This window comes from Sorex araneus, chromosome X (genome assembly GCF_027595985.1).
Source record: "Sorex araneus isolate mSorAra2 chromosome X, mSorAra2.pri, whole genome shotgun sequence".
NCBI classification, from domain to species: Eukaryota; Metazoa; Chordata; class Mammalia; order Eulipotyphla; family Soricidae; genus Sorex; species Sorex araneus.
This window is the reverse complement of record NC_073313.1, coordinates 337,153,179-337,180,566: the sequence shown is the minus strand read 5'-3', so window position 1 is coordinate 337,180,566 and position 27,388 is coordinate 337,153,179. Positions and strand designations below refer to the sequence as shown.

The 27,388-nt window shown below is 39.8% G+C and overlaps 1 protein-coding gene across 3 annotated transcripts in view; it reads right to left on the bottom strand.

Annotated features, from left to right (window-relative positions):
- The window catches only part of SNTG2 (syntrophin gamma 2), a 439,433-nt gene that overhangs the window by 89,961 nt on the left and 322,084 nt on the right, over nt 1-27,388 (bottom strand). For all 3 annotated transcript variants that reach the window (XM_055120048.1, XM_055120049.1, XM_055120050.1), the window contains one exon: nt 23,015-23,131. In XM_055120048.1, the coding sequence (XP_054976023.1) occupies nt 23,015-23,131 (117 nt within the window). The remainder of the gene's footprint in view (nt 1-23,014; nt 23,132-27,388) is intronic.

Sequence of the window (27,388 nt, the reverse complement as noted above, 5' to 3'; positions counted from 1 at the left end):
GTTTTGGCTATTCAGGATCTTTTATGGTTCCATACAAACTTTATTACTGACTGCTCTAAGTTCTTGAAGAATGTTGTCTGAATTTGGATAGGGATTGCATTGATTCTATATAGCGGCTTAGGTAAAATGGTCATTTTGGCAATATTTCTTTTTCCAATCTAAGAGCATGAAATATTTTTCCAGTTAATAAGATATTCTAGTTTTTAAGTGCTTTTAAGCAGTTTTCCTGGCATAGATCTCTGACCTCTTTTGTTAATTTGATTCCTAGACACTTGATATTCTTGGAGACAGTTTCAAATGGGACAGATTATTTGATATCTTTTTCCTCTGATTCATTACTTGTATATTTTCCTCTGATTCATTATTTGTATATAAGAATGCAACCGATTTTTGTTTACTGACGTTGTAGTCAGCCACTTTGCAGTAATTAGTTTAATGTTTCTAGAAGGTTTTTATTGTGAGTCTTCTATTTTGGTTTTCCATTTATTTATAGTATGTAATCTCCAAATAGATTATTTGACTTCTTTTCCAGTTTTGACCCCTCTGATTTTCTTCTCTTGGCTGACTGCTGTTGCTACGCCACTGGCAAACACGACAGAATAAAAAATAAACAAATGGGACTCTGTCAAATATAAGAGTTTCTGTATGGCTAAAGAAACACGGGCTAAAACTAAAAGATAATTAACTGAATGGTCAGAACAACAGATGAAAGGTTGATATACAGGATATATACTCACAAAGGTCAGCAACAAAAATCACCAAAACCCTGTCAAAATATGGGGAGAGAAAATGAACAGCGATTTCGCCAAGGAAGACCAACAAATCACCAACAGGCATATGAAAAAAGTGCTCACCATAGCTTATTATTAGGGTAATTCAAGTCAAGATGACAATGAGATACCATCTCACACCAGACAGAATGGCACATATCAAAGATAATGGGAACAACTGTTGGGGATGTGTTAAAAATGGAATTCTCATCCAGTGCTGGTAGGAGTGTTATCTGACTCAATGTCTATGGGAAACAGTACAGACAGTAGAGAGAGTTCTTAGTAAACTTAAAAAATTGAGCAACCGGTGTTGGCGTGGATGCGAGGAGAAAGGGACTCTTCTTCACTGCTGGTGGGAATGCCGACTGGTTCAGCCCTTTTGGAAAACAATATGGACGATTCTCAAAAAATTAGAAATTGAGCTTCCATTTGACCCAGCAATACCACTCCTGGGAATATATCCCAGAGAGGCAAAAAGGTATAGTAGAGATGGCATATGTATTTCTATGTTCATTGCAGCACTGTTTACAATAGCCAGAATCTGGAAAAAACCAGAGTGCCCCAAAACAGATGATTGGTTAAAGAAACTCTGGTACATCTACACAATGGAATACTATGTAGCCGTCAGAAAACATGAAGTCATGAAATTTGCATATAAATGGATCAACATGGAAAGTATCATGTTGAGTGAAATGAGTCAGAAAGAAAGAGACAGACATAGAAAGATTGCACTCATATGTGGAATATAATGTAACTGAGAAGTACAAGTTGGCAATGATGCAACTTCTGGCAGATATCTCTCTGGACTTAGTTACTAAAATACTAAAATACAGAAACCCAAAACCGAGAGGCCACTAAGTGTGGTCACTCGACCTCATACCTCTTCATCCTCAGCAATGGAAAACAAATTATCTAATGCTTCCTTTTCAGCAGGTCTGACTTTAGGCGAGAGACTCTCCAAACAATAATAGTGAGTTTTGTTGAAATATTGTATGCAATCAAAGTGAAAGTAAAGTGAAATTTATTAGTTACACAGGCGGGGCGGCTAAGGGTGGGGGGCTAGGGGCGTGGGGGGTTAGGGGTGTGAGGGTGCGGGGTGGAGCTATACTGGGATTCTTGGTGGTGGAATATGTGCACTGGTGAAGGGATGGGTGTTCGAGCATTGTATAACTGAGATTTAAACCTGAAAACTTTGTAACTTTCCACATGATGACTCAATAAAAAAATTAAAATTAAAAAAAAAATAAGAGGGTAAGGGAGACATAGATCAACCTTGGCCCCAGAGTATAGAGAGGCAAAGGAAAGAAATAGAGTGAAGCAGAAGGAGAGAAGAGATAGCTGAGAAGCAATGGAGGCAGGGGTCAAGGGGACTCAGGTACATTGGTGGTGTTAAGGAATAACAGAGCTAAATAACCAAACCACAGAGTCCATAATACTGAAATCACAAGACCCAAACTTTAATAACCAAATTTAAAAGGTGCCTTTCAGAGCCTGCTCCGCGGCCCTGAGCACCCCGGGCTTCCCTCCCCTCCGGACTGCCGGCCGAGTGGCCGGCACGCCGACCCCAAGCGCCACCGCCGTCCTGTCTTCCCGCAAAGGTCTGTGGGAAAGGGGCGTGGCCTAACCACCAGGGGGCGTGGCCTAAGAAAAGTGGGCGTGGCCTCATTGCCGGCGGCCGCCGCTAACGCGGCGCAAAGTACTTTTCTCAACATCCTATCCAAGACTAACATCCTAGCTATTCGCAAGCAGTAGGACAATAAAACACAAGACTTCACATAAGAACATCTCAGTAGGAGACCAGGTTCTACACCGGCAAGTAAAAAGCCAACCACTATTAACTGAGCCTATCCACAATCCTTTTTTGCAACAAAAGGAAACAGGGACACTCATCATCAAGAGCCCTCTTTCATATCACCACAAACAACATGAAGAAACAGCGAAAATCCCCATTGCAACCAGAGGACGATCAAAGGAGTCCGGAAACCTCAATGGGCGCCTCCTACAAACTTGACCTCTCTGAGAAAGAATTCAGACTTGAAATCCTCAACATGTTCAATCAACTCAATGCAAAGATGGACAACTTCAAGGAAGACCTGGCGGAAACAATACAACAGACAGCCGACAAAATACGGGAAGAAATGAGAGCAGAAATAAAAAACCTTCAAAAAGAAATGAAGGATTCCGTACATGAAATCAAAAACTCTCTGACTGCCCTCAACAATAGGATGACTGCAGCCGAAGACAGAATCAGTATGCTTGAAGATGAGCTGCAAGAGGCCTACAGGCAACATCAAACCATGGCAAGAGACCTCAAAATAGCTCTAGCCAGAATCAGAGTCCTAGGGGATGAATTCAAGAGGAACAACATTAGAATCATTGGACTACCAGAACCACAGGGAACCAACCCCAACGAAAAAGACACAGTCAAACAAATCATTGCGGAAAACTTCCCACAGCTGGACAATGCAGGCATCCAGATTCAAGGCGCCCGGAGAGTGCCAGCTAAAAGAGATCCTAACAGAAAAACCCCAAGACATATCATAGTTACAATGATGGACATCTTCCAGAGAGACACAATACTCCAAGCAGCAAGGTCCAAGAAGGAAATCGCATACAAAGGAGCACCCCTTAGGCTCACAGCAGATCTATCAGAGGAAACCCTCCAAGCTCGAAGGCAATGGTGGGATATAGTGAAAAAACTCAATGAAATCAACGCTTCACCAAGAATACTTTATCCGGCTAAACTCTCATTCAAACTAGAAGGAATCATACACTACTTTGGGGATAAACAACAGCTCAGGAACTTCATAGACTCAAAACCAAACCTAAAAGAAGCACTAAAGGGGCTATTGTAAGACAAGAACAACCTCTACAAGCACAACAAACCCTTGCACAAAGACGGCACAAAATCCCATAACAATAATCTCCCTTAATGTCAATGGTCTGAATTCACCAATTAAGAGACACAGACTGGCAAAATGGATTCAGAGACTCAACCCAACCTTCTGTTGCCTGCAAGAAACACATCTGAATAGCCAGAACAAACACAGACTCAAAGTCAAAGGATGGAAAACAATCCTGCAAGCAAACAACTCCCTCAAGAAAGCCGGAGTGGCTTTACTAGTATCGGACAACATAGACTTCAGGTTGAAAAAGATTAGAAGGGATAGTGAAGGCCACTTTTTATTAATCAAGGGATGTGTACATCAGGAAGAAATCACACTCCTAAATGTCTACGCACCCAATGAGGGACCAGCTAAATACCTACAACAGCTGCTAAGAGATCTCGAGAAGGACATCTCGAGCAACACAATAGTAGTTGGAGACTTCAACACTGCACTGTCTCCTCTGGACAGATCTAGAAGATTAAAACTCACCAATGAAATACTGGCTTTGAAGGAAGAAATAGAAGAGAGAGGGCTAATAGATCTATACAGGGCTTTATATCCCCAAAAAAAGGAATACACATTCTTTTCCAATGCACATGGAACATTTTCCAGAATAGACCATGCGCTGGGCCACACAACATACCTCAACAGAATCAACAAGACAGACATTGTACCAGCTATCTTTTCAGACCATGATGCACTGAAGATAAAACTTAACTGTGGACAGATGCAGAAAACCAAATCAAACACCTGGAAATTAAATAGCTCGATATTGAACAATGAGTGGGTCAGGAAGGAAATCAAGGAAGAAATCAAAAGGTACCTAGAAACAAATGAGAATGAAGACACGAGCTACCAGAACCTGTGGGACGCAGCTAAAGCCGTTTTAAGGGGAAAATTTATAGCTCTGCAAGCATATCTCAGGAAGGAAGAAAGGGCCCACATAAATAACTTGACTTCACAGCTCAAGACCTTAGAAAAGGACCAACAAAAGGAGCCAAAACCAGGCAGAAGGAAAGAGATAATAAAACTTAGAGCAGAAATTAATGACATGGAAACCCAAAACACAATCCGGAAGATCAATGAAACCAAGAGCTGGTTCTTCGAGAAAATAAACAAGATTGATAAACCACTAGCAAGACTCACAAAGAAAGAGAGAGAGAGAACCCTTATAAGCCGAATCAGAAATGAAAAGGGGGACATCACGACAGAAACCAATGAAATTCAAAAGATCATCAGAGACTACTTTGAAAATCTCTATGCCACGAAACAAGAGAATCTAGAAGAAATGGATAAATTCCTCGACTCCTATAATCTCCCAAGGCTGAACCAAGAAGACCTGGAGTACCTGAATAGTCCAATTAACATCAAGGAAATTGAAATGGTAATCAAAAGTCTCCCCAAAAACAAAAGCCCAGGTCCAGACGGATTCACTAGTGAGTTCTTCCAAACATTTAAAGAGGACCTTTTGCCAGTCCTTCTCAAGCTCTTCCAGGAAATTGAAGAAACAGAAACCCTCCCTAACAGTTTCTATGAGGCTCATATCTCCCTAATACCAAAAGCAAACAAAGACACCACAAAAAAAGAAAACTACAGGCCAATATCCCTGATGAACACAGATGCAAAAATTCTCAACAAAATATTAGCAAATAGAATTCAACAACTTATCAAAAAGATCATACACCACGACCAAGTGGGATTCATCCCGGGGATGCAAGGATGGTTTAACATCCGGAAATCAATCAACATAATCCACCATATCAACAAAAGAAAAGATAAAAATCATATAATCATATCAATAGATGCAGAGAAAGCATTTGACAAGATCCAGCATCCGTTTATGATGAAAACACTAGCCAAAATAGGTATAGAAGGGACCTTCCTCAATATAGTCAAAGCCATTTATCACAAGCCTATGGCAAGCATTGTCCTCAATGGGGAAAAACTAAGAGCCTTCCCTCTGAGAACAGGGACGAGACAAGGATGCCCACTCTCTCCACTTCTGTTCAATATAGTACTGGAAGTACTTGCAATAGCGATTAGGCAAGAAAAAGACATTAAGGGCATTCAGGTAGGAAAGGAAGAAATCAAGCTCTCACTATTCGCAGATGATATGATACTATACTTAGAGAACCCTAAAACCTCTACCAAGAAACTCCTAGAAACAATAGACTCGTACAGTAAAGTTGCAGGCTATAGAATCAATACCCAAAAGTCCATGGCTTTCCTATATGCAAATAATGAGAGAGAAGAAAGTGACCTGAGAAAAGCAATCCCATTCACAATTGCGCCTCAAAAAATCAAATACCTCGGAATCAGCTTAACAAAGGAGGTAAAGGACTTGTATAATGAAAACTATAAAACACTACTTCAGGAAATAAAAGAGGACACGAGGAAATGGAAAGACATCCCCTGCTCATGGATTGGAAGAATTAATATTGTCAAAATGGCAATTCTCCCCAAAGCATTGTACAAATTCAATGCGATCCCTATAGGGATACCCTTGACATTCTTCAAAGAAATGGAGCAAGCGCTCCTGAAATTCATATGGAACAATAAGCCCCCACGAATAGCTAAAGCAATCCTTGGGAAAAAGAAAATGGGAGGAATCAACCTCCCCAACTTCCAACTCTACTACAAAGCGGTAGTCATTAAAACAGCATGGTACTGGAACAAAGGCAGAGTGGCAGACCAATGGAACAGGGTTGAATACTCTGACATACACCCCCAAATATATGATCATCTAATCTTTGATAAGGGAGCAAGAAATGTGAAGTGGAGCAAGGAAAGCATGTTTAACAAATTGTGCTGGCAAAACTGGACGGCTACATGCAAAAAAATGGGCTTAGACCTCCATCTATCACCATGTACAAAAATCAGATCAAAATGGATTAAAGACCTCAACATCAGACCAGAATCCCTAAGGTACATTGAAGATAAGGTCGGCAAAACCCTCCACGACATTGAAGCCAAAGGTATCTTCAAAGCTGACATGCCACTGGCTAAGCTAGTGAAAGCAAAGATAAATAAATGGGACTATCTCAAACTAAGAAGCTTCTGCAACTCAAAAGAAACAGTGACCAAAATACAAAGACAGTCTACAGAATGGGAAAGGATATTTATGCAGTACCCATCCGATAAAGGGTTGATAACAAGGATATACAATGCACTGGTTGAACTCCACAAGAAGAAAACTGCCAACCCGATCAAAAAATGGGCTGATGAAATGAACAGAAACTTTTCCAAAGAAGAAATCCGAATGGCTAAGAGGCACATGAGAAAATGTTCAACATCACTAATCATCAGGGAAATGCAGATCAAAACAACAATGAGATATCATCTCACACCACAGAGACTGGCCCACATCCCCAAAAACAAAAGCAACCGGTGTTGGCGTGGATGTGGGGAGAAAGGGACTCTCCTTCACTGCTGGTGGGAATGCCGACTGGTTCAGCCCTTTTGGAAAACAATATGGTCGATTCTCAAAAAGTTAGAAATTGAGCTCCCATTTGACCCAGCAATACCACTCCTGGGAATATATCCCGGAGAGGCAAAAAGGTATAGTAGAGATGACATCTGCATTTCCATGTTCATTGCCGCTCTGTTCACAATAGCCACAATATGGAAAAAACCAGAGTGCCCGAAAACAGATGATTGGCTAAAGAAACTCTGGTATATTTACACAATGGAATACTATGTAGCTGTCAGGAAACATGAAGTCATGAAATTTGCATACAAGTGGATCAACATGGAAAGTATCATGTTGAGTGAAATGAGTCAGAAAGAAAGAGGCAGACATAGAAAGATTGCACTCATATGTGGAATATAATGTAACTGAGAAGTACAAGTTGGCAACGATGCAACTTCTGGCCGATATCTCTCTGGACTTAGTTACTAAAATACTAAATTACAGAAACCCAAAACTGAGAGGCCGCTAAGTGTGGTCACTCGACCTCACACTTCTTCATCCTCAGCAATGGAAAACAAATTACCTTATGCTTCCTTTTCAGCAGGTCTGACTTTAGGGGAGAGACTCTCCAAACAATAATAGTGAGTTTTGTTGAAATATTGTATGCAATCAAAGTGAAAGTAAAGTGAAATTTATTAGTTACACAGGCGGGGGGGGGGCTCAGGGTGGGGGGGCTAGGGGCGTGGGGGTGTTTGGGGTGTGAGGGGGCGGGGTGGAGCTATACTGGGATTCTTGGTGGTGGAATATGAGCACTGGTGAAGGGATGGGTATTCGAGCATTGTATAACTGAGATTTAAACCTGAAAACTTTGTAACTTTGTAACTTTCCACAATAAAAAATTAAAAAAAAAAAAAAAAGGTGCCTTTCAATATAGTAGGCTGGGGCTGTGGGCCGGTGTGGGGGCTACTCGGAACAGTACTGGTGGAGGGATGTTGACACTGGTGTCGGGACTGGTGATGGAACATTGTATGTCAAAAAGCCAACTATGAATAACTTCGCAATTCATGGTGCTTTAATAAAATGTTTATTTTGCAATATAAGCTCATTAATGGCCTTGATTCAGACATTCAAAAATAAATCTTGGAAGAGATCAATAAGCTGCAGTGATGACTCCAGATCCCTAAGTCATCATCCTATTAAAAAATGAACTCCAATTGTATGACCCTATTTAAAATTTTAGAGTTCTTTCAGTGCGAGGTCATGAATGCAGCCTTATGACATCTTATACTCTACACCTCTGATGGACTTACCACATTGGATCAGATGTAAAGTAGAAAGTAACCAATCTTGATTAAAAAAAAAAAAACAGCACACAAAGCTTAACCTGTAACAACATGTTAGAAATCTCCTATAGACGGACTTAATGGCTCCACCATCTTCATACACTTCATTCTAAGGAAACCCTTTTTGATCATTGTTAGCGCATAATTTATAACGAACAATACAAAATAAATTATGTAGTGCCTGCTATTGGGGCAGGCTTGGGTGGTGATTGGAAAAATTTGAAATAATGGTGGTGGGAAGGTATAATGGTTGTGGGATTGTTGTTGGAATATTGAATGTAATAAATTATTGTGAACAACTTTGTCACTGTCACTGTCATCCCGTTGCTCATTGACTTGCTCAAGCAGGCACCAGTAACATCTCCATTGTGAGACTTATTGTTACTGTTTTTGGCATATTGAATATGCCATGGGTAGCTTGCCAGGCTCTGCCGTGCGGGCGAGATACTCTTGATAGCTTGCCGGGCTCTCCGAGAGGGGCGGAGGAATCAAACCCAGGACTTCCTCGTGCAAGGCAAACGCCCTACCTACTGGGCTATTGCTCCAGCCCATGAACAACTTTATAAAAATAGAATAGAATTTAAAAAATAAAATAAATATTTAAAAATATGAAAGAATTAATAAATAATTCTTGGAGCCAATAACTAAATACAGCCAACTAGGAGACAGGTTTACATATAAAATTTAACCACATTTCTGTTGGGTATTAACCCTAAGTGTTTCAGGCTTCATCAGTGAATTGCCCCCTTTCCTTCTCCCAGTGAAGTTTACAGTGTTCCCCTGAGTTTATCTTCAACCTTTCCTTTCTGTTTTACACCCCATTGTTACAGTTCCCCAAGTCAATCTTGGTTACTCATAAACCAAAACTTTCTAACAATTCTGGCTTTTGCATTTGTAGTGAATTGTTTTTCTATTTCCCCTATAGACTTTTCATATTTTACTATAGAGCAATATTCTTTGTTTAAACACAGAAAGACCTTAATGCTGTGCTCCTGGTATTTGGGAGTTGATTGACTCCAAGATTTATGTACTACTGGGCATCTGCCATAATTACTTGACTCAGACTTTGTTTGCTGTAGTTCCTAACATCCCAAAAGGGAGGTCCTGTTGTGGAACTGGGATGGACCTGGGGTGAGTGGCAAAGCTATCCCAGCATTGAAATGGGACAGTCAAGAAAGTATACATGCATGATCTTGATGCAAGCTGTTTTGACTCAAGAGACAGGACCCTCACGGGGAAGGACAAGCTGAACTGACCTGAGGACTTAGCCTGGAATTTATAGTAAAAGCCTCGCTTGCTCTCAGTGCCCAGAGAGCTGTTTGGGGATCTTTATCTCTTACTGTGTTTATCCAAATGACTACAAGTATTGGTAAGAAGCAGAATTAATTGTTTGACTAATTGTTTGAACTTAATTGTTTGATATAAATATATGATAGAGGGAAAGAGAAAAGCAATATAGATATCTCTTGGAGGCAGATATTCTCCTTGAGTTTATCTCCCCCAGAGAATTGCCTCTACTAGAATGTTCTACCTCTATAAATCACATGGACATGCAATCCTATACCTCTGACCCCTTCAGATGGTCTATAAGTATGCTAGCAGCTCTGCATTAAATGGGCCATTTTCACCATCAAGCTGTGGTCCTCCATCTCTCTGTCTCTCTGCTGGGGAGGTTTGGGGAGGACAAGAGGCTGCTCTCGGTCACGAAATACCACATCCTTGCAGCACCCGCATCATTTTGTGAACTCAAATATTCTTATCAACAATGAATGAATAAATGGAATTTGCCATTAAAATAGTACCATTTACATTATCACTTCAAAAATAAATACAAAAATACATGACTGTAATATCTGATCATTAAAACCAAACAATTAAAAAGTGCAATATTACATATTTGTTGATTGGAAGAATAAACACTGCATGAGTTATATAGCTCTTCCTAATTAATATCTGTAGATTCAATATAAATGCAGAAATTTAGATATTTTGTTGATATGGTAAACTGATTCTAAGGTGTATTATGAAAAATCCATAATGGAAAACACAACACTGAAAGAGGGCAACAAAACTGGAGGACTAATATCACCCAACTTCAAGGCTTACTATAAAGTTACAGAAATCAACAAAGAATTGAATTGGTTAAACCTATGTTCACAGAACACAAGAACAAGGATGTCTGTGACCCCCTTATTCAGAAATGTTTTTTTCAATGGTTAGGGGTGGGAAGTTGGGGGTGGGGGGTTGATTCGGGGGCCACACCTGTCAGTGTTCAAAGCTTACCTCTGGCTCTGTGCTCAGGAATTGAGCCCAGGTCAGCTACATGAGAGAGAAGTGCTCTACCCATTGTAGATGGCCCGTATTTCAGAACTCTGAACCCTGATTGGATACTTATGAGGAGTGTACACTGTGGTAAAGAAAGAAGCTGCTGCTAATTGTTGGCTAGAACAGTGCTCATTCCCCATTCCTCAGCCCCTCGGGCTCGAGGCATGTCATCTTGAATTTAGGGTGTACTAAACTTTGTGGGCCCTGTCCTGCAAAAGTTTAAAGTTGCAGTATAGCAGATCCCTGAAGGATAGGCACCGTTGTTTGTTTCGTTTCCAGCTCAAAATGATTAACCTGTGACATTTATCAGATTCTTTCTATAGGGAACCACACTTGGTGATCAGTGCTCAGAGAGCCATGTGATAATGGGGATCAAACCCAGGACCTCACATATGCATACTATGTGCTCTGCCACTCATACCCTATCCTCAAGCCCTGTCTGGAGATTTGCATTAGACATGGTACCCTTTTCCATTGTCCTACCCTGTCTTACTACACCCCTACTCAGGCCCAGGGTATTTAAGGAAATCTGTCAGGTCACTGGCTGACAAGTTAGATGATGGAACAGGAAATTGAGTGCTCCTCAGACAACACACAGTAAACAAAGGCAGATACACAAAGGAAAACTAGGAAATTTAGATCGCCCTGATGTCCCTGGCCAACAATAATAGGAATTAAACTCTCTGAATCCCAGCAGCCACAAACCTCCAGAATCCAATCACCACCCTCACAGAAAATCTTCACAGACTCGCTCTGTGCCCCCCAAGCAAGAGAATAAATCTGCTGAAAAGCCCAGGTATGCAGGACCAGTGCCTGAAAATGCTAAGCCTCAAGGGGTTAGGACTGGGTTGCCCCTTCCCATCTCCCCACCCTTCCGGGGTCCTCACCGGCCACCCTCCAGAACTCACAGCTGCTTCTCCTAGAAGGAAGCATAAAATAAGCCCCCCCAACCATGCCACCAGACTCCACACCAGGCTGTTTTCACTCAGGATGCCCCAGAGGGTGGGTGGGTGAGAGCTCTTCCCACCCCAAGGGACCCAGCCCCAGCAGCCGACCTCCACTACCCAACCGCTGCCACACTCCAGGCCATTTTCCACATGTTCGGGCCAAGCCTCACACATGAGTGAACATATTCCTGGACACATGATCAGAGAGGGAAATAAATATATAAGCTTCCCAGAAAGCCTGGCAAGCTACCGAGAGTATTCCGCTCACAAGGCAGAGCCTGACAAGCTCCCTGTGGCATATTCAATATTCAAAAAACAGTAACAATAATGGGTTTCATTTCCCTGACCCTGAAGGAGCCTCCAATCATTGGGAAAGAAGAGTAAAGAGAGGCTGCTAAAATCTCAGGGCTGGGATGAATGGAGATGTTACTGGCACCTGCTTGAGTACATCGATGAACAACGGGATGACAGTGATACAGTGATACCATATGATTTCAACTTTATGGCACTCTAGAAAAGACAAAACTACAGAAACAGTAACAAAATCAGAGTTTGTTGGGAATGTGGAAGGTTTAAATAGGTAAAACAAAGAAGATTTTTAGGATACTGAAACTGTCCCACATGATAATATCTCTAATCACTGTCATCACTGTCATCCCATTGCTCATCAATTTGCTTGAGTGGGCACCAGTAACATCTCCATTGTAAGACTTGTTGTTATTGTTTTTGGCATATTGAATACGCCATAGGTAGCTTGCCAGGCTCTGACGTGCAGGCGAGATACTCTCAGTAGCTTGCTGGGCTCTCCGAGAGGGATGGAAAAATTGAACCTGGGTTGGCCGAGTACAAGGCAAACACCCTACCCACTGCATTATCGCTCTAGCCCAATGTCTCTAATAGTGCATATTAGACATTTGTCCAAATCTATCGAAGGTATTATATCAAGAGTAAATTCTAATGTGAGTTATGGACTTTGGGTGATAATGATGTTTCAGCTCACTGGTTATTTCAAATGTATTCTGTGGTGGTTGATGTCAATAGTGGGGCAGACGAGGTATTTCATGGGGTAAATATATGGGAACTGTCCGGACTTTTCCTCAATTTCATTATAAGCAAGAAATTACCTAAAAATTAAATGTTTCTAATTTACACACTTTTAAATATTTACTACATTCTCTGTTTAACACACAACCCACTCACATTTCAAAGTGAAAGATACTGTTGTGCTTTTCATCTGTAGTGAATATACAGCTCAGCTGAAGCTCAATCTCTCATACCCGCTGACATATTTTGTTTTCAATTTTGATGGGACTTTATTTATATGGTTCTTATTCTATGAAATGCAGAAACAGACACCTTTAGTATTGTGAGCTCCTGAAAATACCTCTATAAGTCAAGAAGTGCAGCGTCAATACTACACATTCTCTGAGAAGCTATGCCTTCTCTTGTGGAGACACTGAGATGCACAGCCCGGGGGGAGGGGGAGGGCTGCACAGTTGCTCTCGCTCCTGCTCCTGCAATGGGGTCATTGCAACGTTTCTTTCAAACTGCAAAGGCCTGAGATACTCTTAACAGTCTAGCTGCCTTCTTGTGGCATCCACTGATCATTCCAGGGGCCTAACTCATCGAATTATTTGAGATGCGATGACTTACTGTTCCCTACACCCACTCCAAATCTGAAAAGTTTTTTTTGACCATCATATTCTTTTTAGAGAGGATGATGTTAAAACATTTTCAGAACATGTAACATAGCCCAAACAACTTACTACCTGGCACTATTTATTTTATAGATTATGTGGGCAATAATCAAAGAGCATCTTCTTTATGCTCAGCCTGAGGCTAATGCGATGGAAGCAAGGAAGGATACAATGTTGAGAATCATCCAGATCAGGAGGAAAGAAACAAATGAATTTTTAGGATGATAGGAGTACAGATTACTTCTACATAAATCATCTTATTTTTAACTCACTAAAACCCTCTTGCGTGGGCATTTATTTTATTCTCATTTTTTAGGTTATATTTAGTAATGACAAGTCGAGGTCACCTGGAACTTAAAAATTAATAAAGGCTTTAAGAAATGTGTAAAAAAGCATCAACTTGATTTAACTTTTTAAACAAATAATTTAATATACAACTGTGTTCACCTTCCTTCCCCTGCCCCCTCACCTCTCTCTGTCTTTCTCTCTCTCTCTCTGTCTGTCTCTCTCTCTCTCTCTTGTTTTTTGGCCATATACATCTGTTCTCCAGGCATGCCTCTAGCTCTGGCACTGAACTTGGTGAGCACTTGGCAAGAATGGGAGAACATATTTTGTGCCAAAGATCAAACCCAAGTCAGCTGTGTGCAAGGCAAGTGCACTACCTCCTTTACTATCATTCCGTCACCTTCAGCTTTTCTTTATTGCCTGTGTTGCTAGTGCTGGTACTGATTGTTTCTGTAGCATGAAATTGTTCAAATTCAAGAGAAACAGAGAGCTTCTCAACTACATGCACATCAGCTACTTGCACATCAGCACTCATTTGGTCTCATAGCACTAGGGGTCATCTATGTACTGATGCCTCCAAAGTTTAGTCACTTATTACTCCCAATCCTCTTTAAGCTTTTCCAGGAAATTGAAGTATCAAAAACACTTTCAAATAGTTTCTATGAAGTAAATATCACCCTGATACCAAAAACAGATAAAGATACTACAAAGAAAGAGAATTACAGACCAATATCCCTGATGAACACAGACGCAAAGATTCTCAACAAAATATTAGCAAATAGAATCCAATGACTCATCAAAAAGATCATACACCATGACCAAGTAGGATTCATCCCAGGGATGCAAGGATGGTTTAACATTCACAAGTCCATCAACATAATTTATCATATTAATAAAAGGTGATAGAAACCATATGATCATATCAATAGATGCAGAGAAAATATTTGACAAGATTCAGCACCCGTTTATGATGAAAACTCTCAGCAGAATGGGCATCGAAGGAACTTTCCTCAATATAGTCAAAGCCATCTACCAAAAGCCCATGGCAAGTATCATTCTCAATGAAAAACTGAAAGCCTTCCCTCTAAGATCAGGTACAAGGCAAGGTTGCCCACTTTCGCCACTCCTATTCAATATAGTACCGGAAGTCCTGGCCATAGCAGTTAGACAAGAAAAAGATATCAAGGGCATACAGATAGGAAAGGAAGAGATCAAGTTATCACTATTTGCAGGTGATATGATACTATGCTTGGAAAACCCTAAAGACTCTACAGAAAAGCTCCTAGAAACAATAAGTTGATATAGTAAAGTGGCAGACTACAAAATCAACACCCAAAAGTCCATGGCTTTTTTATATACAAATAATGAAAGAGAAGAAAGAGACATTAAAAAAACAATCTCATTCACAATAGTACCTCAGAAAATCAAGTACCTTGGAATCAGCTTAACCAAAGAGGTGAAGGACCTATACAAAGAAAATTACAAAACGCTACTTCAAGAAATAAAGGAGGACACTAGGAAGTGGAGACACATCCCCTGCTCATGGATAGGGAGAATTAACATTATCAAAATGGCAATACTGCCCAAAGCACTATACAAATTTAATGCAGTCTCTATCAGAATACCCATGATATTTTCAAAGAAATAGACAAAACACTCCTGAAATTTATATGGAACAATAAACCCCTAAGAACAGCTAAAGCAATCCTTGGAAAAAAGAAGATGGGTGGAGTCACCTTCCCCAACTTCAAACTCTACTACAAAGCAGTAGTAATTAAAATAGCACGGTATTGGGATAAAAACAGACCTACAGACCAATGGAACAGAGTTGAATACCCTGTCACAGACCCCTAAATATATGGCCACTTAATCTTTGACAAAGGAGCAAGAAATGCAAAGTGGAACAAGAAAAGCCTCTTAAAAAGTGGTGCTGGGAAAACTGGATAGCTACCTGCAAAAAAAATGAACTCTGACCTCTGTCTAATGCCAGGCACAAAAGTCAGATCAAAGTGTATTAAAGACCTCAATATCAGACATGAATCTATAAGGTTCATAGAAGAAAATGTAGGCAGAACTCTCCATGACATTGAAGATAAAAGCATCTTTAAGGATGAAACAGCACTGACCATGCAAGTGGAAGCAAACATAAACAAATGGGACTACATCAAACTAAGAAGCTTCTGCACTTCAAAAGAAACAGTGACTAAAATATAGAAAGAGCCCACAGAATGGGAAAGAATATTTACCCAATACCCATCTGATATGGGATTAATATCCAGGATATACAAGATACCTGTAGAACTATATAAGAAAAAACCTCCAACCCCACCAAAAAATGGGGAGGAGAAATGAACAGAAGTTTCCTCAAAAAATAAATACAAATGGCCAAAAGGCACATGAGAAAATGCTCAAAATCGCTAGTCATCAAAGAGATGCAAATCAAAACAACAATGAGATATCATCTTACACCACAGATTCTGGCACACATTCAAAAGAACAAAAGCAACCAATGCTGGCATGGATGTGGGGGAAAAGGGACTCTCCTTCACTGCTGGTGGGAATGCCGACTGGTCCAGCCTTTCTGGAAAACAATACGGACAGTCCTTCAAATACTAGAAATTGAGCTTCCATATGATCCTGCAATACCACTTCTGGGAATATATCCCGAGGATTCAAAAGAGCACAGTAGAAATGACATCTGTACCTATATATTCATTGCATCACTGTTCACAATAGCCAAAATATGGAAACAACCCGAGTGCCCTAAAACAGATGACTGGTTAAAGAAACTTTGGTACATTTACACAATGGAATACTATGCAGCTGTTAGGAGACATGAAGTCATGAAATTTGTTATAAATGGATAAACATGGAGAGCATCATGCTAAGTGAATGAGTCAGAAAGAGAGGGACAGACAGAGAGGGACTGCACTCATTTGTGGAGTGTGGTGTAGCATCACATGAGGCTGAAACCCAAGGACGGTAGATACAATGGCCAGGGGGATTGCCCCATAGCTGGAAGACTGCTTCATAAGCGGAGGGGAGAAGGCATAACTAAGAAAATGATGGCTGGAGGAACCTGTTGGGATGGGAGATGCATGCCGAAAGTAGATAACGGACCAAATATGATGACCTCTCAGTGTCTGTGTTGCAAGATATAATGCCCAAAAGTAGAGAGAGAGTATGGGAAATATTGTCTGCCTTAGAGGCAGGGGGAGGGTGGGAAATGGGGGGTATACCCGGGATATTGGTGGTGGGGAATGTGCACTGGTGGAGGGATGGGTGTTTGATCATTGTGAGATTGTAACCCAAACATGAAAGTGTGTAACTATCTCACGGTGATTCAATAAAATTTAAAAAATTTTTAAAAAAGTTTAGTCAGTTAGCCAGACCACATCTATAAAGTACAAATATGTGTATCCAACTCTATTAAAAGAAAAATCTTCTTTTGCATATCTGCAGATATTTCAAACTCAGGAACTTGTACATCCACTAATATCATACTCCCTTTCTGGATATGGCAGCAGCGTGACCCCAACAGCAATCACTCTTGACTCTTCTTATATTCATATACAACCATTCGCACTGAGAGGAGTGTGTATGTGTGCATGCATGCACATGTGTCTTTAAGTGTTCTATTAAGTACTCTATTCCAGAGTTTCACAGACCTAGGGGCTATTGTAATATAATGAATGATTATACATTTACATTAAAAAGTTGAAATGTGAAGCTATATGCTTCCCTGAGAATAATAAAGCTCTACTATTTCAGTCATCTGAGAATCTAAACTATAAACAGGCATTATTGGATAGATATATAAAGTTTATATTAACATCTGGTTCTTATAAATCTGTTGCTACCGGTAAATGCATGGGGGGCCTAATTCAATTTCTGAGGTCTACTGCCTCCTGAAAAGCACTTCTGAGACTCATCTGGGGTCTTGCTATTTCTTTTCAAGTAAGAAAATTACCCTGGCTATTTGCTGTGTTCAACAAAAGCATAGCCATTAAAAGTTGTTCTGCCGATGACCCTGATAAGAGAACGGGAAGGGTGGGATTCATATTCTTCAGAAATTACTGAAATTAAGATGTCAACCAAAGAAATGTCTTGAAGAAATGAGCTTTATCTGGAAGAAGAATGTGATAGCAGATAGCTCACAGTTTAAGGTGAGGAAGAAGCTGCCTCAATTATGACACTGTTCTTCCTCCACAAGTAAGATGCAGTTCTGTGTCTGAGGAATTAGAAATTTAGTAAAGGAGGAGAACCTGAGAGGAGAGGAGGCTGAAAGGAGGGGAGAAAGTGCCTGTGAGACACAGAGGAAGAGAGACAGAGAGTGCAAGTACAGAGACAGAGAGACACAGAGAAGCAGAGACACAGAGAAACAGAGAGGTACACAAGCAGGCGGATTAACAAAGATATACAGACACACACAGAGATACAGACGATAAGGTTTTACATGTCTTTTTGTGGATAAGTTTTGTGCACTTTACTCTGAAATTCCAATACCAGGGCCCAGAGAATATTTCTGCCTTTCCACTGACTGCAGAATCCTTATGCGTATGGCACCATCATCACAAGTTCTTGTCCCTCTTCACCCCATCTCCTTTGACCCACAATGTCCTCACATTCAGAGAGAGGCAAAGTCTGCGTGTCTGCTTTTGGTGGAGGAGAGCTAAGCTCATATTAACCACTTCCAGCTTTATCTGCCTGTGATGCCCGTGCTTGCAGCTGAATACAACACGAATGTCATTAGTCAACTTGGGGGAACTTGAAAGTCAATATCTGATGGGAACACTTTTGAAACCAAAATGACAGTGAACAAAACTTGTGTGTGAATATACCGAAGTCCTTGTCAACAAGGTTGTTACCCACCTAAGGGTTTTTCTCCCATATGGGCCTGGAGACAACTGATCAGGACCCCTGATAGTTTCCATCTCAGTTGACCTTCACGGTTAAAACAATCACATGTTGGTGACTTTTTTTTTTTAACCTTCTCAAAAATCAATGCTAGCTGTTAAACATACACATTTTCAAAATGCCTATTTGCTACTTTTGGGAAAAAGTAACTCTTCTTTTTATTTTGATACTTGATAATATTCCATCCAATGACTTAACCTCAGGGAAAATTAGTCTCTCCCTTCTCATTACAGAAAAGCATTGTTGTTCTAAATCTTCTCTTTTTGATCGACTAAGAGAGATGTTCATTGGTTTTCCATCTAAATAAACCTTTAAAACAACTAGTCATCGAAGGTTACAAAGTTTATGAAATTTCACATAATTTAAACACAAAGAACTAATTACTAGTATATGGAGTATTTAAATAGGTATCCTGAAGATAAAAATAAAACTCAATCCATATCAACCAATATCATAACACCAGACTCTGGAAGATTAAAGTCACTATTACAATCCTTTAAAAATGATGATCCTTATACACACATTAAAAACCTGTAGGAAGTTCTCTTTTGCCTAGACATAATGTTTTAGATACATTACACTGAAGGGAATGTTGGCTTTAGCACATAAGTCCTTCCTTCAAAGTGTCCAGCTTCCTGCAGATGTTCGATCTTCCCTACCAGAGGAGATGATGTGTGCAGAGGTCAAATCATTCAGAAGAGGCAATTCCAGAGATTCCAGAGCATCATTCCAACTGAGCTTCAGTGATGAGGCTCTAATGATCTTACCATTCTATGGGGCTGGACAGCAGGCTGTATGAAGTTCAACAGCCCAGTGAATGGAGACAAGTAAAGAGATCTTTTAGTGGCCTCAGTGCCAGCACCAATTCAGAGATGCATGCAGTCACGCAGCAGTCACCAGCCCAGCATGGGATTCATGGAAACTCTAATTTGCTGGAAAAAGAACTGGTTGTTCATCCTGTTTCATCTGGGAAACTCAGGCTTAGAGAGAAGAACTGATAAGAGTGGGGGGCAGGGGTTACAGATTTTTGCCTAAGCCCCTCTTAGCTCATTCAATTCTAGTCTCTATATCTACACGCAGCTCCTGTGCAGTTTCAGAGGGACACAGATATTTCTGACAAGATGCATGTGTTCTACATGTTATAGCCAAACAAAAGAAAAAAAGAGTAGTCGAGAGGCTGGAAAAGAGCAATGGCAGCTTGTTTGGGTGGGTTAAGCCTGTGATTCTGGGATGGGGATGTGGGTCTCAGGACAGTAAGCAGAGAGCAGATACAGAGTCTCTGAGACCTTAACTCACCGGAAACCCTCTCCCTATGACAATGGAGCTGAACAGGCTTTAAATTTCTAAGCACGGTGTTTATGATAATAAGGTGGTACCTGTGGGGTGAGAGGGGCAGGTGGGAGGAAAACTGGGTACACTGGTGGCGGGAAATATGCATGCTGAAGCAATGGGTGCTGGAATATTGCACGACTGAAACGCAATCATGAACAACTTTGTAACTGTAGATCATGGTGACTGAATAAAAAATATTTTAAAAAATGGTATTACCTCCTTCAGGCAAATCTGACTAAATTAAAACCCAAGAAATACATTTATATAATGTAATACTTATTATATATTTCAATATCATAAAATGTGGCCACGGATCTTTTAAATAAACAAGCCAATTGCGGTATAATTTTTTTTAATTACATCACCCAATTTTGTGAAGGGAAGTTGACATTAGTGATGGGATCGGTGTTGGAATACTATATGCCTGAATCTCAGTGATGAATAACTTTGTAAATCACGGTGCTTTACATTTTTAAAATACAAAAATTAGAATGAAAATATTACATTGTGCATCTGTTCATCTCATAACTGGAGTTACTACCTCTATCTCACCCCTCCCGCCCCAAGTTCAAATTCCTGTCCATGAAATTGAAACTATTAAGAGAAATGGGCAAAACTGACTGCTATTCAAAAAGGCTTAAACATCTGAGTCACTGCATCTCCCACCCACTCAGCCCCCACCCCCACCCCTATCTTCTGAGAGGGCGGTACACAACAGTTCCAGTTGACCAGCTCCAATTGCTGAGGTGCACTGGTTTTCAGTGGCAGCTAAACTGAAATCATTTCCTCTTCCTCACACCTCAGAGAGTGAAGAGTTGCCCATCGGGTGTCTCTCTCTGTGGCAGGAACATGAAGTCTCAGTTTAAGGCAGATATGATCTTCAGTGCTACCTTGGATTCCTGATCCTGTGTTATGTGGATCTATGATTCACTGCATAGCTCAAAGTAACAACATCAGACTGATCTTTCCTTGTTTTTCGTTTTCATAAAAGTTTCCATCTCAAGGCCGGAGCAATAGTTCAGCAGGTAGGACATTTGACTTGTACCTGGTCAATCTGGGTTTGATCCCTGTCATCCCATATGGTCCCCTGAGCACCTCCAGGAGTGATTCCTGATTGCAGAGCTAGGAGTTACTCCTAAGCATTGCCAGGTATGACCCCAAAAGTCAATAAACAAATAAAAATTTTTTAAAAATTTAAAAATTGTTTTCATCTCAATCTCTTCCTAGGATTACCATACTAAAGGAAGTCATATAAAGTTACCAACCAATCTTTGGAACACTCCTATAGTGCTTTGAAGAGAAATCTATAATTATTTATATAAATACACAGAACACTCTTTGTGCCAGAAACTACCCAGGACTGGTTTATCAAAAGAATCTGCCACTAAATGCAGTGTGACATTCTGATATAAATCTTGGACAGTAATGTGCATTAGTGGGAAACCGTCAGTGTTTTACAGAATCTGTAGTTAACAGCTACATGGTGGGTGACATTTTAGGGTTTGTTTTTGTTCTTTTGGTGGGAAAGGAACATTTCAAGCAAATGCTCAGGAATACTGGCAATATTGAGCCAAAAGGATTTGATGCTTCGAAGTTTGACCTATTTATTTGACCCTGGGGATATCCAGGACTATATCTAGAGTGTTGTGGGTTCACGTGATGCCAGATTGAAACTCAGTATCTCACACATGTAAAAATCTCCCCAGTCTAATTTTAGTTTTTAAAAATACTTTGGTTAGTTATGTAAAAAGTTAACATTTGTAAAACTGAGGGTACACAGGAGTTTCATGCATGTGACTTTTCTGTAAATTAAAAGCGATCTTAAAGTACAAATATTCTTTTAAAAACTATTCTTACAAATAAAATAAAAACATGGATTACTGATTTGATGCCTGAAGGTAAAACCTTTGTGTTAGTTTTTATTCTTTAAACTAATTTATTGAGGTATTATTGACATATAAAAGCCTGAACATATTTAATGTATACAACCTCATGTATTTGCACAGGAAAACATACAAAATATTACCTCAAATAAGTTACAGTGATATCTATAACCTCAAAAAGAACAAGCAAGAGATGATGTTGGGGGTTGGACAGGAGGTAGGGAGAATAAACCCCTTGTATGCTGTTGGTGGGAAAATGTAAAATGGTTCAGCTTCCAGAGAAGTTCCCGAGGAAGCTTTGGACAGAATGACCAAGTGATCCAGAAATACAAAGGATAGGAATTCTGGGTCTAGAGAGATCGTCATCCTAAGTTTATAAAGCATTAGGTACAATAACCAGAAATGAAGTGACCTGAATATTCACATACAGATGAACAGTTAAAGAAAATTTGGGGTAAGCATAAAATGTATTGCAATCCATTCTTTAAAAAAAAGAATAAAGTCTTTTAAATATATTTTAAATGGTTAAAAGTTTTAATGATTGCAAGTAGCTCTATATAACTTACATCCAAATTATTAGCTTACTGAAGCTCTCAGACTTTGTTGTTTGGAACTTCAACTCACAGAAAATCTGTGTTCTCTAACTGATAACTCCCAGACATTCTATTTTGATCAGTTTTGGGCAGACAATGTTAGTGGGAATTGGAAAACAAAATTGTAATGTGTACCATTCAACATGCTATTTATATTATGCAGTTCACTAAATCAGGTCATTTGTTTGTTTGCAAGACATAAGTAAAAGAACAACTTAAAATGTATTATTTTGCCATGAAATTAGAAATGTCTGGCCCAAAGACCTTTATACATTTCTCTTTGTTTTCTCTCTCTCCTTCAATAACTGCTCTAAGATGGAGGGTGGAGGATCTTTGGTAACCCCATCTCCAAACTAGCTTATACTTCCAGCCAGAAAATGCTGTTAATATTTAAACATCTACTTGAATTAAGAGAAAGAAATAGATTCCCCAACTGATAAACTGGAGTTGGGACAGGCTGTTGATCCACAAGCAGAAGGCTCTCCCATGCCTGCAGGTGCAGGAGAGATGGGCATCCTTGTACCACTGGTCCTGGCCCCTTCCAAATACCAGAACTGACCTCTGTGCCTCTTACACAAAGCATTTTGCCAGCATCCCCTCCCCAGGAACCTCAAGACATCCTTACCGGAGGAGTGCTGAAAATGTAGAAGGAGCAGCCTTTCAAGGCCAGGAACTTGGATCTGAAGGTTTGAGAAGAGCCGACACCTTCGAGTCTCTCAGTGACCCACCCCATATGCACAACCTGCAGAGGGAAACCTTTAAAATTAAACACCAAGCCTTACTACGAGCACACTCTCACAGGGTAGAAAGAACAAACAAGTAGTCCTCCACTGCTCCAGCACACGTATTCAGCAGACTTGGGGCCTGAGACGTCTAGATAAATTTATAAACCTCTAAATCAAGTAGTCCTTGTACACTTGTGTCATTTCCTCAGTTAACACTGAAGAGTTTGTACTGAGCCAGAGCTTTGGGGAACTTTGAGTTTTCGACTCAGCAACTGTAAAAGCACTGCATATTCCACATGGTCCTGACAAGCATGTTATTTACATTCATTCGATTTGATGGCAATATTTCAAATTGTCTTTGAGTTTAGAAAAACAGCAAATTAATATTTTCCATTTGTGTAGTCAACATGTACTTCATGTGTTTATTTTCTTTAAAGTTTGATTTCCTAATGACTGTGAACACAAAACAAAAATGTTAGGCACCTACAAATGGCACTGAATCTTTTAATCTTGTGACACACAATGTACACTATAACAAATCAGAATGTGATTAAAAATTAATGGAAATAGCAATACAATTTAAGGATTCAGTGCATGAATTCTAGCTGACATGAAGCTCAAATCCCTGTGTGCCTTACCTAAAATTTAAATGTGACACATATTTTGTAGTAAGTGGTAAGAGTAATTTCATTTTAATTTTCTCATTCTGCCATGTTATGAAAAACCAATTAACAAATTCTTAGGCACTAGCTATTTAAAACAACTTGTGCATTTAAGCAAAATTAAATTATCATAGATGTGCCAACCACTTTATGAAATGAAACTGCTTTAAGGTTGGCGGGTGCCCAGGGTTGGGGGGAGGGACCCTTCAAGTCTGTGAACAGGGTACTCATGGGAAGTGCCCTGAAGAGAAGCTGCCTGACAAGGATTAACCCAAAAGTCTCCAGGTACACTCCCTCTCTCATTTAGGACTTGGTAAATCCCAACAGCTTTCACTCTTATGCCTAATGGAAGATTGCCATGGTCAAGATGCCAGATAAAGATTTGCAAAGACCAATTGTTCAGAGTTTTGTTAGAGATAGAAAAAGACAAATCAAGGAGCATTGTTTCACAGAGCCTAGACATAATAGCTACATAAGCATTATGATGAATTTGGCTGTTGAATACAAATAATTCAGTGCAGCTTAAGTTTTAATTTGCTTGACTGAACTGTCCTAGATATACAGAGCTTTTATAAAAGTAACTCAAATAGTTTGTTGGCTCATGAACTTGTAACTTCCTTAAGATTTAACATGATTTAGTAATTACACTAGTGCAACAGTTGTTAATGCTGTAATTAGTTCATTAGTAGCAGACAAGGGAATTTTATTTCCTATGTGTGCTTGGACACAGTTGTCTTTGTTGAACTTCTGGTGTTTTTCTTTCTTAATCACAATATGGGATATTTCAATACATGATAACTGCAAGAATTCTATGGGACAAACAAAAACTCTTAGTAGCAGGCAGTGGCCAACACTGCACTTTTTTAGGGCATCTAGTACTCTTGTGAAAACCACTGAAAATACAATGGACTCCTTGAAGGTCTAATAGATCTGAAGACAGTTGACACATTATGAAACATTTTCCTTTCATCTGGTTGGATCACAGATAATATTTTTGTGGCTGGTAATATTAGCACCAATGTTATTATCAATCATAAGGCATTATTCATTTCTATTGCTAATGAAAGGTTAGTTGGGTTTTCTTATCACTGAGTTTTAAGAGCTCTTTGTGTATTTTGATCAGTAACGTTTTGCATTTGTGATAACTGAGATTGCATTTTCTTTTATCTTTTTCTGTTTGTTTGCACCACATCTGGCTGTGCTCAGGTCTAACTCCTGGCTCTGAGCTCAGAGGTGCCTCCTGCTGATACTTGGGGGATCATATACAGTGGCAGTAACTGAATCCAGGTAGGTGCTTGTCCATAGTACTATCACTCTTGTCTCAAGGATTCTAAGCCTAACATATATTCCATTGGTGATAACTTTCTTCCAAACTACTACATGAATATACTGACTTATATAGTTTAATAAAGGATTGTTTTAAAAAATAATTACTAAAAAAGTCTCAAAATCAGTGGGTCTCCTATAGTAAGAAAAATGATGCTATTATTAAAAGGTATATTATTAAAAAAGTAGAGGTGGTTTGGAAATAAACCTCCGTTACACAAACTGAAGAGATTACGTTAGGATAATTCTAGTTACCTGACTCAGTCCTAATGCTGTGTACACTAGGATACTGTCAGATCATGACTATAAAGTGCAAAGCTGCATGTTTAACAGCATGGGTATAGATTTTAGTTTTCTTCATTTTATGTGGTGCTGAGGGGGACGAGTGGGAGTTTGTGGGGACAATATCACCCTTAGACCCGTTCCACCAGAAGTGTAGATGTGATGGTTTAGAGTTTGGGGCAAAGGTGGTGTCACATTCAGAGTCTGGCCAGTAGCACTCAAAAGCCACAGTTAACGCTGGGTAGAGAGTTAAATGGACAAATTTTCTGTTAATACAAATGCATCAGAGCTGATGAGCTATGCTGTGGTTCCAAGATAATATAATTCTCTAATAATAAAATGATTGTTCAATTATTCTATAGAGCTTAGAGAATAATTGTTACTCTGTAGGGCCTATTTCTAGTGGACCTATGGCAACATTCAGAGGCTGTAGTAGGCTGACTTTTTCAGGAACAAAATTCTAAACAATGAACTTCACTGTTCTATAACCTTCTAGGTTTCATGTCCACATTTTCAGCTATGGAGGGGCACCCCACAACACATTCTCAAGTTTGTTTTGAGAAATAAATGTGGCAGCAAAGGGGCCAACACTGTGAAGTCCATAATTTCTCCTACTGAGTTCCCCTAGCACTTCCCCTCTGGTTGGCTAAGATAACTTGTGTTTCAGGCCACACAGGACTGCAACTGTTATCTTCTCAATTCCACAGGGCTGGAGGAGAGTAAGGGTTCCAATCTCTTGAAAGACAGTGTTGGCCTCTTCTTCCAGTCAGCAACCTTGTCTCAGTGAGGGTTATAGAAAGACCACCAGGGGGAGGTACTAATTAGTTTGTTTATCCAGGTGATGGAGGGGAAGAGCTTATGCTTATTGCTTACCATTAATATGCATAAACAGAATCTCTAGAAAGCATAGAGAACTGGTTAAGTTCTAAATTGTTGCAAATTTTTAAGTCATTGGTCAACCTAAAAAATGAAGCACAACTGGAAAATAAGACAAAGCCTTCATGTAGTATCTCTGGGACCACTATCCGAAAGGACAGTGCAAAGTCTGAGATTGTGGTCCCCTATTCTGGAGAAAGTGGCAGTACAAGGGACTGACAGTAGTTTATCTGAATGATGACTGGCTAATAAGCTTGTTTTTAAACAGAAAACTCCATGGTCCACCAGCAGGTTCTTCAAGGATCTGAGAGGTTTTCCTTGATTAACATAGTTTTAAAGTTACCTCTTTCATTTGGGGTGGAGCCACTGAGACGTTGCACCACCCTCACACTCCCTGCTCTGCTTTAAGAAAGATCCACCTCAGCAAGGCACCACTTGGGACCTTATCCTTCCTCAGCAGCAAGTACAGCATCTACTTTGGCCATCCACTTACTACCAAGAATCTTCTCCAAGTTCTTTTCATCCCTGTAGCTTAGGAAGGGCTAAGAGTGCACAGAAAACTGTCATAGTCCAAAAAAAAAAAAAAAAAACAACCCTCCAAATCATGGAAACGAAATGTCCCTCCAAAGACGTAACAACCTGGCTTGACAGTTTCTAAACTTTATAAAACAAGCAATATTTTATTCTGGTGAGAAATCCTAACAAAGGCTTGGATTTGTGGCTAGTTTAACAAATAGTGGGGCAGTGGAGATCTAAAGTAAATTTTTTCTTTACCTGTGCAAAATAAGTCCAGCTGTGTGTTTTCTCTTTATTGGTAAAATCACATATTGAGATTCTGCCAAGTCTTTCAGCCTTCTTTCTTTTCATGAAGCACCTAATCATACACAGCAATTCTTATTCCACAAGGGATGAACTTTAAGTTGGAACCTGGTGTGTGGGAACTTAATTTAATATAGGTTCACAGTATCAAAACATACAAAATATAGATGGCAAAGATTTATAATGGTGTCTAGATCTAGATATTTCAAATAGGTCAGGTGTGAGTGGAAAGTTGAAAGCATAAATTCTTGCTGAAATAAAATGCTTCTTTTTTTTTTGTTCCTAGCATAACAGCAAGAAAGCAGCAAG